Below are 12,669 nucleotides of genomic sequence, written 5' to 3'. Positions count from 1 at the left end.
AGAGCGCTTGCCTTGCATGCCTGAAGCCCTGGGTTCAATTCCTCAGCACCACATAAGCAAAAAGAAAAAAAGCTGGAAGTAGCGCTGTGGCTCAAGTGGTAGAGCGCTAGCCTTGAGCTGAAGAGCTGAGGGACAGCACCCAGGCCCAGAGTTCAGGCCCCACGACCAGACCCAAAAAAATAAAAAATAAAAATAAAAGCATGAAATGATACTTCCTTGCTAGTTGTAATGTACTGATTTTTCCTAACCCAGGTAATACTAATGCTACTTTGTATCAGTATATAAAGGTGAAAAGAAATTTCAGCTTTTGATTGCACATTGTCTACCGTTCCACATTACAGGTTTGTAATCATTCGAAGGGAAAAGTTGATACTGGACCACATGGAAAAGCTGAAAACCTGTTCCCGAGCCAATGAACTTGATCCAGATAGTCTGAGGTGGACCCCAATTTTAATTTCTAATGCTGCAGTTTCTGAAGAAGAGCGGGAAGCTGAAAAGGAGGTAATGATTGGTTGGTTTCATCATCCTAAGCTGTGTGACTTCAATCTTAACAGCTCTCTTAAGCTAAGAAAGTCATTAACATCATTGTCAAAGGCTTGGTTATATAGAGAAAGCTTGTGAAATGATATGGCACTAATTTATCCTAACTGAGGTTGCATGGTAAGATATGATAATTTTATTGAATTGAGTATGAAAAAATGAAACATTTATCATTGATCACAAAGCAGCATTCTTCACTACTGACAGTATGTAATCAGATCAGATTTGGTGCTGAGCTCCAAGGCTGCAGTGTCAATCGATTCTTTGTGTTTATGAACTTGCTTAAAGTGCTCCGTGCCAGTGAGCATGTAATGTAGTGATAAAGGACTCAAATCAATTCGCTGCATCATTAATACTGCTAAATATCCCATGAAACCCAATCTCCTTTGATTTGTTATCCTAACTGATGCAAAGGGGTCCTGAGTTGATGCAGCTGGAATTTGCTGTGCTGGCTAAGTGTTCTAATCAGAGAAGAACCCACTTAGAGACCCTCTGTCATTGATCCTTAGAGGCCTAACTGCACAATTGCCCTCTCACCAGCCACCATTTTCACTCCCTTCCCTTTGCCCCCTCCCCAGGCTGAGCGACTAATGGAACAAGCTAGCTGCTGGGAAAAGGAAGAACAAGAAATTGTGTCATCTAGAGCCAACAGTAGGCAATCACCTGCAAAAGTACAATCGAAAAATAAATACTTGAATTCCCCGGAGAACCGGCCAGTAGCAGGGGATCGAGGGCAGCTGATGGAGTTATCTAAAGAGAGCAGTGAGGAAGAGGAAGAAGAAGAGGAAGAAGAGGAAGATGAGGAGGAGGAGGAGGAAGAAGAAGAGGAAGAAGAGGAGGAAGAAGAAAATATTCTAAGCTCTCCCCCACGATTGACTAAACCACAGTCGGTTGTCATAAAGAGAAAGGTATATGTCTGTTTAGATTCTCCATTGTTTTCAATCAGATCTTACTTGGCAGAGTCAGTGTTCCATCTCTTAATATCTGTTCTTTCTCTGTACTCCAGGTGCATTTATATGTACAAAATCCCACTGAACAGATAACATAATCATTTATTTTATGGCCATGATAAGGTTTACTGGTACTAATAGCAGGAAACCAGGGATGAGCCAGTTTCCTACTTTGGTAGTCACTGCCACCTGCTGGTCTGAGGGAGAAGAGTAAATGCAGTTATGGGGACTGAAAGGGATGCCCCAGAGAGCACATAAACAAAACTACCCTTCAAGGCCTGAGACTGGAGCCAGGAGCCCAGGTCACATGAATCAGGAGCCAGAGCCAGATGAACACCCAAAATTCCAAGCTCAGTTCTCTACTAGTGTTTCTTTCTGTTGTTCTTGACATAAACTTGGGGGGCGGGGGTGGTATTTTAGACCCTGATAATTTGCATTTGTGACCAACTACTTATTATTGACCTGCCTCATATCTTCATCATGTGGTGGTTTTTCCAGATCATACCTAAAGTGATACAGAAAGGGAACAATCACTTTTATCTGTAGGTGATTGCTCTCCCAGATCCAATATCTTCATCCCCAGTATCTATCAGTGACAAGTTTTTTGTTTGTGTATCCAAGACGTATAAAGTGCCATCATCCTTGTGTAGTTCTATCAGGAAACTTGCCATTCTAGTTCACAAACCAGAATTCTTTCAGCCAAGATTGGCAGTCAGAAGGAGGGGAGCTGTGGGAAGATGACAGAAAGGAATATCCTATGAAGTAGATTTTAAGCTTCTCAGCATTTTAACTTCTTTCTTTTCTTTCCTTTCTTTCTTCCTTTCTTTCTTTCTTTCTTTCTTTCTTTCTTTCTTTCTTTCTTTTTCTTTCTTTCTTTCTTTCTTTCTTTCTTTCTTGTCGGTTGTGGGGCTTGAACTCTGGGCTTGCGTGCTGTCCCTGCACTCTTCAGCTCAAGGTGAGCTCTCTACCACTTGAGCCACAGTGCCACTTCTAGTTTTCTACTGGTTTATTGGAGATAAGAGTCTCACTGACTTTCCTGCCCAGGCTGGCTTTAAACCGGGATCCTCAGATCTCAGCCTCCTGAGTAGCTAGGATTACAGGCGTGAGCCACCGGTGCCTGGCTTCAACATTTTAATTTCTTATGACAAAAAATATATTCATTTATTAGAATACAGTTGAGAAATTTAAATCTACAGATATCAAAAGGCAGAATCTAGGCACAACATGGTCTATGGCCATATAAATGAATGGCTCAGGTGATAGAGCACTGGCATTGAGCAAAATGCACCTAGGCCCTAAGTTCAAGCCCCAAGTAACTATTTCATATTGGCTACTCTCATGTTTGGGAAAATGCTATAATCTTAGGAAGAGCAAGTAAACTAGGAATTTTAATTTGACAAATGTTGAATTACAGATGTAGTTACATTATAGGATATGATTAATAAGCCTACATGTGTTCTTTAAGAATATTCAGACTGGAAGTGGCACTGTAGTTTGAGTGGTAGAGCACTAGCCTTGAGCTGAAGAGCTGAGGGACAGCGCTCAGGCCCAGAGTTCAAGGCCCACGACCGACAAAAAAGAAAAAAAAAATATTCAGACTTTGAAAATACATGATTCAGTAATTTTTGCACATAGTTTGCCTGGAAGTTGACTACTTCCACCCTCCCCTATTTTCCACCCCCGTCCTGGGATGGAATCCAGGGCCTTGTGTAAGATAGGTAAGCACTCTACTATTGTGCTACATCCCCACTCCTGGAGGCTGGCTTACCCAAATATTTTAAACCTTTATGTGGACAATATTTTCAACAAGCTCATTATTGACAGATTGTATTTTAGCAGTAAGCCTACTTCTCTGTTATTACTGTATTTGAATTTTGTATCATTAGACAGTTCTTCACTTGGGATATTTTAACATTGCAATAATGGAAAATTGTGCCAGCCTTCAGTATAAATGAGGGAAAAAAAAGTCTTTATATTTTACATAGAGCAATTTTACATGTAACTTTTTGTCTTTCATTTCAAACTTTAGTAGAATCATCACATATTTTGCTTACATCATAGCAGTCATAACTGTTGACTTTCTAAGCAGTAGAGCAATATTTTATTCGATAAACACCTTTTTTCCCTCCCTTTTCTGGTGTCCTATGAAATGGAACACATAGACCAGTCTTATATACCATTATATTTTCCATAATGTTTGCATATAGTGGAACAGTTATCAAGTAATAAATGAATGACCTGATGGCTAATTAATTATTGCAACATTTATAGAAACACTAAGGTCCATAATAACCATAGAATGTGCATCATGTGCAGAGGATATTGAAGCCAGATAGTGCCATTTAGAAAATATATGCTGGAAAAGCAAAGCTTAGCATTTAAGATATACACTCAAGTTGCTAGTATGTTCTCTCTCGAAGCATCTGCTTGAGTAAACAACTGTTTTATTTGGAAAACACTTGCCTGTGTAGTTGGGAACTGGAGAGGGATGTTAAACATCAAATGGAAGGTTAAGTACAAAGGCATTACAGAAGTCTTTATATGTAAGATTCTCAGGCACACATTCAGAATATGTTTGCTGTATATCGACTCAGCCATTTAATTTCTCATGAGCACTACATATTGTTTGGAATTAATTTCAGAGGCCTTTTGTACTAAAGAAGAAAAGAGGTCGTAAACGCAGGAGGATCAACAGCAGTGTAACAACCGAGACCATTTCTGAAACAACAGAAGTACTAAATGAGCCCTTTGACAACTCAGATGAGGAGAGGCCAATGCCACAGCTGGAGCCTACCTGTGAGATTGATGTAGAGGAAGATGGCAGGAGGCCAGTCCTGAGAAAAGCATTCCAACATCAGCCTGGGAAGAAAAGACAAACAGAAGAAGAGGAAAGAAAAGACAATCATTGTTTTAAGAATGCTGACCCTTATAGAAGTAAGTAGAGGGTTATTGCCGCATAAAGTATTGTGAGAGAATGATATTGTACCCTGGGTATAACAAAATCAAGCCTGGTCCTTTAATTTGTGTACATGAACACACATACAAATAACACTAACATACCACAGTGAGAGATTTCATGTGTGTGGAAGTAGAACTTATTTCTGCTTCTAAGTTACCTTCTCAAGCTGCCTAAAGATAAATTATCACTGCCTTCTTTTCTACTTTGTGATGTTCACCTTTTAGAAATTCTTTGGGGCCATATTATACCTGATTCCTTACAGCATCTTCACCTTAAAAGTAATTATCAGAGCCAGGAGAAGGTGGCTCAGGCCTGTTTACTACACAGGCAGACTCTAGTCTAGGTCCACCTGGACAGAAAGTTCACAAGATCCTATCTCAAAACTAACCAGAGCACAAAGGGCTAGAAATGAGTAAAGCAGTAGAATACTTGCCTAGCAAGGGCAAAGCCCAAGTTCAGACCATCATCATCATCAGAAACTCATCTTCAGAGTTGTGCTCTCTCTACAAAAGCTGGCTAGGACTAGTAATATTAGAATAAGAATATACATTCTAGAGCTGTTAGAATTGCTATTACCTGCTGTTGTGAATAGAAAGGGAACAGTTTTAACATCTTAGATGACTCTTAACTCACGCCAGGTACTTGGAACCTCTGAAGAAGCATAGATGTCACATAAGCATTCTTTTCAGCTAAACTGAACGCTCACAGGTGTATGTGTAATTCTTTTATTATGCAAATGAACTAGAGCTTACCTTGTTAGGCAGATTGGATTAGAAATCACTATATTTGGGGGGAAAGGGTATCTTTTCCGTGATTATTTTTATTCTCCAAAAGAGTGTTTCCAATAAGTGTGCTTTATAAAAAGCACTGCTCTTTTACATTGACTGCAGTTTCCAGTAGATTAGTGTGGTCTTTAATCTTCTGAAGTTAACACTTTGGTGTGCTATATGTATATACTTATTCCTATGTTTGCTTGCTAATGTTTATATTAAAAAATTTCTTTATATTTACTTGTAGATAGAGGTACATAAATGTCAGGTTAATGGACCTGAAATAAAGATTACAGTTAAAGGTTATTTCTAATTGTCTTTATAGTTCAGACCTTACCTTTGAACAATACACTGATCCACAATACAGTGTGGACAGACTTAGTGATAAAAAAGGACATCTGTATTTTAAGTGTTCAGTCATTTCATAGTGATTACACTATGTACTAGTGTTTGTGTATTTGTTTGTTTATTCATGTTTCAGAGGTATGCAGTTTACTTTATGCCAGAGAAACATCCAAATCAAAGTAAATAATGTCATTGAGATTATTTGAAACAGCAAATGCCCACAGACAGAAGGTCACTCACTGCCTCAGGGTGGTGTAGGAGTTGGCCTTCTAGTCAATTTCCAAATGCACTGATGATTTAAATATATCTAGCATTAATCCTTTGCCCTTATAAATGTTCACATCAGTGTTTTTTATATTGTGGAACTCCATGCTCCTTCTATATATGTTAAATTCAAATATTGTCCCAGGCATAGGGTACGTAATGTGGTTTATGTTTTAATACTATTCTAGATTAGTCTTGATTATCTTTACTATCAACTCTAAAATTGCTAAATTGAAAGCAGTGTTGGCTAATTAATTAGAGGAAAGAATTCAAGATGTCCATGGTTATGATTTCTAAACTTTACTTTTCTTCCTTCCCCTATCTATCTCTTCACCAAGACAATATGGATGATACTGCAAATAACTTGAAAGAAGGCAGCAAAGACAATCCTGAACCTCTAAAGTGCAAACAAGTATGGCCAAAAGGAACAAAGCGTGGTCTCTCTAAGTGGAGGCAAAACAAAGAGAGGAAGACTGGATTTAAACTGAATTTATACACCCCGCCAGAAACTCCCATGGAGCCTGATGACCCAGGAACAGTGGAGGAACAGAAGGAGATTTCAGAAGACAAAATCAGTTCTACTCCCGTGGAGACCGAGCAGGAGGTGAAGGAGACTGTGGAACCCCTGCTGCCTCGGGATGCAAGCCGAAGGGAGGAAACAAATGAGCCAGAAAGTCCAAATAAATCACCAGGTGAAAAGGAGGAGGAAGATCTTCTCAAACCTGAGGAGGAGGAGGAGGAGGAACAAGAGGAGGAGGAGGAGGAAGAGGAGGAGGAGGAGGAAGGAGGAGGAACTGTAGAAAAAGACCAGGATGGTGCTAAAAGTGAAGAAAAAGAGGAACCAGAGATTTCCACAGACAAAGAAGACCCTGTGCACTTGGATGATCATGAAGAGGAGGAGGAAGAGGATGAAGAACCATCTCACAATGAGGATCACGATGCAGATGATGAAGATGACAGTCACATGGAATCTGCGGGAGTGGACAAGGAAGATCTCCCAAGAGAAGCCTTCAAAGAAGTGCTAGAAAACCAGGAGGCTTTTTTAGACCTTAGTGTTCAGCCTAGTCATTCGAGCCCAGAGGTCTTGATGGACTGTGGCGTTGACATTGCAGCTTCATGTAACAGTGAGCCAAAGGAGCTTGCCCCGAACACTGAAAATGCAGCCGAGTCTGATGAGGAGCCTCCAGAGGAACAGGCCCAGAAGCAGGACCAAAAGAACAGTGACAATGCAGAATCTGAGTTCAAGGAGGGAAACACAGCCACCACAGAAATTGACTCAGAGACCGTGCAGGCAGTTCAGTCTCTGACCCAGGAAAACAGGGAGCAGGATGACACCTTTCAGGATTGTGCAGAGACTCAAGAGGCCTGTAGAAGCCTACAGAACTACACTCATGCAGACCAAAGTCCACAAATCGCCACCCAGCTGGATGATTGCCAACAGTCAGACCATAGCAGCCCAGTTTCATCTGTCCATTCCCATCCTGGCCAGTCAGTCCGTTCTGTCAGCAGCCCCAGTGTCCCTGCCCTGGAGAGCAGCTATGCCCAAATCAGCCCAGATCAGAGTGCCATCTCAGTGCCATCTTTGCAGAACATGGAAACCAGTCCAATGATGGATGTTCCATCAGTTTCAGATCACTCACAGCAAGTGGTAGACAGTGGATTTAGTGACCTGGGCAGTATTGAGAGTACAACAGAGAACTACGAAAACCCAAGCAGCTATGATTCTACTATGGGTGGCAGCATTTGTGGAAATGGCTCTTCACAGAACAGCTGCTCCTATAGCAACCTCACCTCTAGCAATCTTACACAGAGCAGCTGTGCCGTCACCCAGCAGATGTCCAACATGAGTGGGAGCTGCAGCATGCTGCAGCAGACAAGCATCAGCTCTCCCCCAACCTGCAGTGTCAAGTCTCCCCAAGGCTGTGTGGTAGAGAGGCCTCCCAGCAGCAGCCAGCAGCTGGCTCAGTGCAGCATGGCTGCTAACTTCACCCCGCCCATGCAGCTGGCTGACATCCCCGAGGCGGGCAACGCCAACATTGGCTTATATGAGCGAATGGGTCAAAGTGATTTTGGGGCCGGGCACTACCCACAGCCATCCGCCACCTTCAGCCTTGCCAAACTGCAGCAGTTAACTAATACACTTATTGATCATTCATTGCCTTACAGCCATTCCGCTGCTGTGACTTCCTATGCAAACAGTGCCTCTTTGTCCACACCATTAAGTAACACAGGGCTTGTTCAGCTTTCTCAGTCTCCACACTCTGTCCCAGGTGGACCTCAAGCACAAGCTACCATGACCCCACCCCCTAACCTGACTCCTCCTCCAATGAATCTGCCACCGCCTCTTTTGCAGCGGAACATGGCTGCATCAAATCTTGGCATCTCCCACAGCCAAAGACTGCAAACCCAGATTGCCAGCAAGGGCCATGTCTCCATGAGAACCAAGTCGGCATCTCTGTCACCAGCAGCTGCCACCCATCAGTCACAGATCTATGGGCGCTCCCAGACGGTAGCCATGCAGGGTCCTGCACGGACTTTAACAATGCAAAGAGGCATGAACATGAGTGTGAACCTGATGCCAGCCCCAGCCTACAATGTCAATTCTGTGAACGTGAACATGAATACCCTCAATGCCATGAATGGGTACAGCATGTCCCAGCCCATGATGAACAGTGGCTACCACAGCAACCACGGCTACATGAACCAAACGCCCCAATACCCTATGCAGATGCAAATGGGCATGATGGGAACCCAGCCATACGCCCAGCAGCCAATGCAGACCCCACCCCACAGTAACATGATGTATACAGCCCCCAGCCATCACGGCTACATGAACACGGGCATGTCCAAGCAATCTCTCAATGGGTCCTACATGAGAAGGTAGACATCTTAGGCAGTCCGCCAAACCCACTGGGCGTCACTATTGGATTGATCTGCACAAATACCTTTGAAGAGTACGATTTCAAAACCAGCAATTGGTGTGAATGCAAAAACATTTGTTGGCACCATTTATTTAAAAAAAAAAAAAAAAGCTGTATGCAGCAGAAAGCCTTATAAAAGTTGTTTTTCTTTTTTTTTTTCCTCTCTCTCTTTCCTTTTCTTTTTTGGTACCTTTGTTTCTGTTACTTTTATATAAAATTCTCTGCAAAAGAAGGCCTCTCCTTGGACTACAAGTTGGAGCAGCCACTTGTTGTGCCTGCTTCTATTAAACAATATGGATATCAAGCCCCAAATTATCTGTTTTAATATTGAGCCTAGAGCTTTTGTTTTTCTCTCCCTGTCCACTCCATGTAAATGCCTTTAGCATTTCAGTTATTGTATATTTTGTTTAAGGAGACACTTCAGCATGCCGCTAATGTCTTTGTTAGTGACAGTGCATTTTGTAGTACTGTACAAGTGTTGTGCTAACAGTAAGCCATTTCTTAAGTTTTTTGCCTTGATTAGGGTGCCCTAATTTGAGGGTTTTAAAAAAAACTATATTTTTGTTAATTATAAAACTGTAAAGAGCTATAAAAGCTGTTCCCATTTGGTTAGTCAAAAGGGTTTATTGCTAAATATTTGGTGTAACGTTGAGACCCTTTTCCATTTTGGTGACAGATTTCTTTGGGAAAAAGGCAGCTTTCTGTTTTATAAATGCAGACTTCTGTTTATTGAATGAAGCATATCTCAGTGTTTATCTGTCAGGTTTTGAAACATTTCATATATGTCCAAATACTTGGCAGGATTTAAAAAAATAGTGAATTTGGTGTAAAGTTGCTATTTTATGGAAATGCCTCTAACTTTACATTTTCATTCCATCTGTAGATTTTTCTATCTTTATAAAATATTGGAGTTATTTTTTAAGGAAAAATAGAGAAGTAGCTTGTGAATAGCTCAACTAAGCTTACAAATCGCATGTACAAAAGCAAAAAAAGTTATTTGTGTCTGTTTATATTGCTTCCTTTTTGTAGCCTTTGTACCTGTACAGGGTGACAGTAAGGGCCAAGCAGGAGAGGCGTAATCCTTGTATAAAATAGGAGCCAGCGACACTCTTGTATTTATCTGTTCTCTTTTTAGTCAGTTACTTCAAAAAAAAAAACCAACAAAAACAAAAAAAAGCTGTACATTTTAACATAAAATAAATTATGATGAGCCATTTTTAGCCTCTGTGTCCTGTCATATTATGATTGATAGAGAATGACCAATTGAACTGTATCATGTGTGTCACATCTCAGAACACATACACATTTGGGGAAAATAAATTTAGTGTAAATTGGACTTACAAGGTTTTCTGATTTGTTTCTGACTTTGGGGAAGGGGTTGGCAATAATTAAGAGTAATATCTAATAAACCATCACATATACCAAATACCTATTTAATAAATTAATTTATAATGGATTTTAATGCTTTTCATGAAAGTTTATTTTATGCTAGTGCATACTTTCTGTATGCCAATCATTGTCTTTAAAATAAAGTGATTTTTTTTTCTTTTTGACTTCTATCTTCATTTGCAAAGAGATCCCACACAGACAGCTACCTCATTATTCTATACCTATACCGTGGTAGTAAACTTTGTTTTTATAAAGATTAATATGAAATAACACCCAGTTTGGGATTGTATGTTTATTCCCTTTCAAAAGGTATGATCTGGGTGCTGGTGGCTCACACCAATAATTCTAGCTACTCAGGAGACTAAGAGCTGAGGGTCACCATTCGAAGCCAGCCAGGGCAGGAAAGTCTGTGAGACTAATTAACCATCAAAAAGCCAGAAATGGGGTGTTGGAGGCATGGCGCAGGAGGTAGGTTGACTGCCAATGAGTGGAATGTATCACACAGAGCTCCAGTCCTGCTCTCAGACCAGAAAACACCAGAAGTGGAGCTGTGTCTCAAGAGGTAGGGTGCCAGCCTTAAAACACAAAAGTTCAGGGACAGCATTTGAGTGCTGTCAGGACACTTAATACTCGACTGGTATTTTTTTAAAAAAGGAGTGAATGATTGTATGTTTTCTTTAGAGCCTAAAGGTTTTGTTTTTTGTTTGTTTTTCTGACGGTGGTGGCACTGAACTTTGGGCCCTGGGCGCTGTCCCTCAGCTCTTCAGCTCAAGGCTAACACTCTACCACTTGAGCCACAGTGCCACTTCCAGCCTTTTCTGCTTATGTGGTGTTGAGGAATCGAACCCAGGGCCTCATGCGTGCAATCTGTTTTTTTTAAGTGAGTGTTCAGACATTTTGTAGCATTCAAAGAATGTCAAGAGTTAAGACATTCTTGATTCAAGCAGCAAGTTTAGAAATGAGTGCTTAGCACCTCTGTGAATCAGTCACACTAAACTCAAAGTGTCCAAACATGGATACTACTCTTAGTGTGGCACAAATACTTAAGTTGTACACAGCAGAGGCAAAGACCTTGAAGTGGTCTCCAAATAAAAAGGGCAAGAGAGTGTACAGAACAGAAGGCCCTGGGAAGGGAAGATACATGACCAAGTTTAGCCTTGTGTTCTCACCCCTTGTTCTTTTTTTCCACAGCTACAAGTGCAGTGAGGTTAGTACTCACGTTTTACCTTTGAGCCTCTTGTTCCTTCACCTGCAAGTCAGTAATTTAACTGTAGAGACAGAGCATCCAAGTCACTGCTGCAAGGGCCAAGCAATGGCAAAGGCAGAGCAGAATTCCATGCTGATGGGAACGGAGATCCGCAGTTCATCTTCCAAGTGGCAAGTGATTGGGTGCTGCTGGTAGGAGTCAGGAGAGGCCAGATCTGCCGGCCCCTGAGCAACATATCATACATCCCAGACACCAGATGATATGCACACACACAGTCCCCACCTCATATAGTTAATCTATGGAGGCTGAGACTTACCTCTCTCCCCTTTGGCAAGGGTCTACTAATCACACCCTGTTTGCCTTGAGGGTGCTTAGGGACTAGTACCAGTCACTGCCTCAAACCTGCCAGACCAGAATCAGAGCCTTGGGTGTTGGGGGGTGGGGGGAGGGTTTGGTGTCTCACGGGCCTTAATAGCTCACCTGGAGTCTGCCTAAGTGCGCTGGCATCAGCTCTTCATCAGCATGCAGCTTTAGAAATCATGACAACATTGCCACAAAGTGTTTTGGGGACCAGTCTTCCCATCCCACATGATGGGAAATGGAGCAGTTGCTTGCAATTTACAGATCAAGATAGGGAGCCACAAAGCTGACTTGAGTGCCCAAACCCACCCAGGTGAAATTAGTAAGCTGAAACTGACCCAAGTGTCTCCAAATCACAGCTTTTTCCTAAAACATTATACTTAATGAAAAGACTGTAACTTGTCACCTCTTTGACTTAAAGGCGAGGTAATGAGCATATGATGCTGTAAAAACTTAAGTGCAGCCTGTGCTGGTGGTTCATGCTTGTAATCCTAGTTAGGAGGCTGACCCCAGCAGAAAATTTTTTTTTTTGGGGGGGTGGTCCGGTTTTGGGGCCTGAACTCTGGGCCTGGGTGCTGTCCCTCAGTTCTTCAGCTCAAGGCTAACACTCTACCACTTGAGCCACAGTGCCACTTCTGGCTTTTTTTTTCTTTTGGCTTATGTGGTGCTGAGGAATCGAACCCAGGGCCTCATGCATGCAAGGCAAGCGCTCTACCACTGAGCCATATTCCCAGCCCACCCAGCAGAAAATTCTTGAGACTCCTCCAATTAACCAGCAAAAAAGCCAACCTGGAGGCATGGCTCAAGTGGTACAGTACCAGCCATGTGCTGACTGGCAAATAATAATTTCTAACTAATACTCTTGCAAAGCAAGCCTAAGATGGCCATCAGTCTTAAGATACCCAAACTTCAAGCACTGTTGTATTAGGGAGCAGTGTCTTCAACGTGTTTTTGTCTAGGCTTT

The 12,669-nt window shown here is 41.8% G+C and overlaps 1 protein-coding gene across 6 annotated transcripts in view; it reads left to right on the top strand.

Annotated features, from left to right (window-relative positions):
* Positions 1-10,300, top strand: part of Kat6b (lysine acetyltransferase 6B) — a 172,920-nt gene extending 162,620 nt beyond the window's left edge. For all 6 annotated transcript variants that reach the window (XM_042690157.1, XM_042690159.1, XM_042690158.1 and 3 more), the window contains 4 exons: positions 342-501; positions 1,119-1,448; positions 4,133-4,424; positions 6,167-10,300. In XM_042690157.1, the coding sequence (XP_042546091.1) occupies positions 342-501; positions 1,119-1,448; positions 4,133-4,424; positions 6,167-8,712 (3,328 nt within the window). In that variant the 3' untranslated portion in view covers positions 8,713-10,300. The remainder of the gene's footprint in view (positions 1-341; positions 502-1,118; positions 1,449-4,132; positions 4,425-6,166) is intronic.
* Positions 10,301-12,669: the final 2,369 nt, after the last annotated feature.

This window comes from Dipodomys spectabilis, unplaced genomic scaffold, assembly GCF_019054845.1.
Source record: "Dipodomys spectabilis isolate Male_0828 unplaced genomic scaffold, ASM1905484v1 ptg000136l, whole genome shotgun sequence".
NCBI classification, from domain to species: Eukaryota; Metazoa; Chordata; class Mammalia; order Rodentia; family Heteromyidae; genus Dipodomys; species Dipodomys spectabilis.
This window is presented reverse-complemented; position numbering and strand designations above follow the sequence as displayed.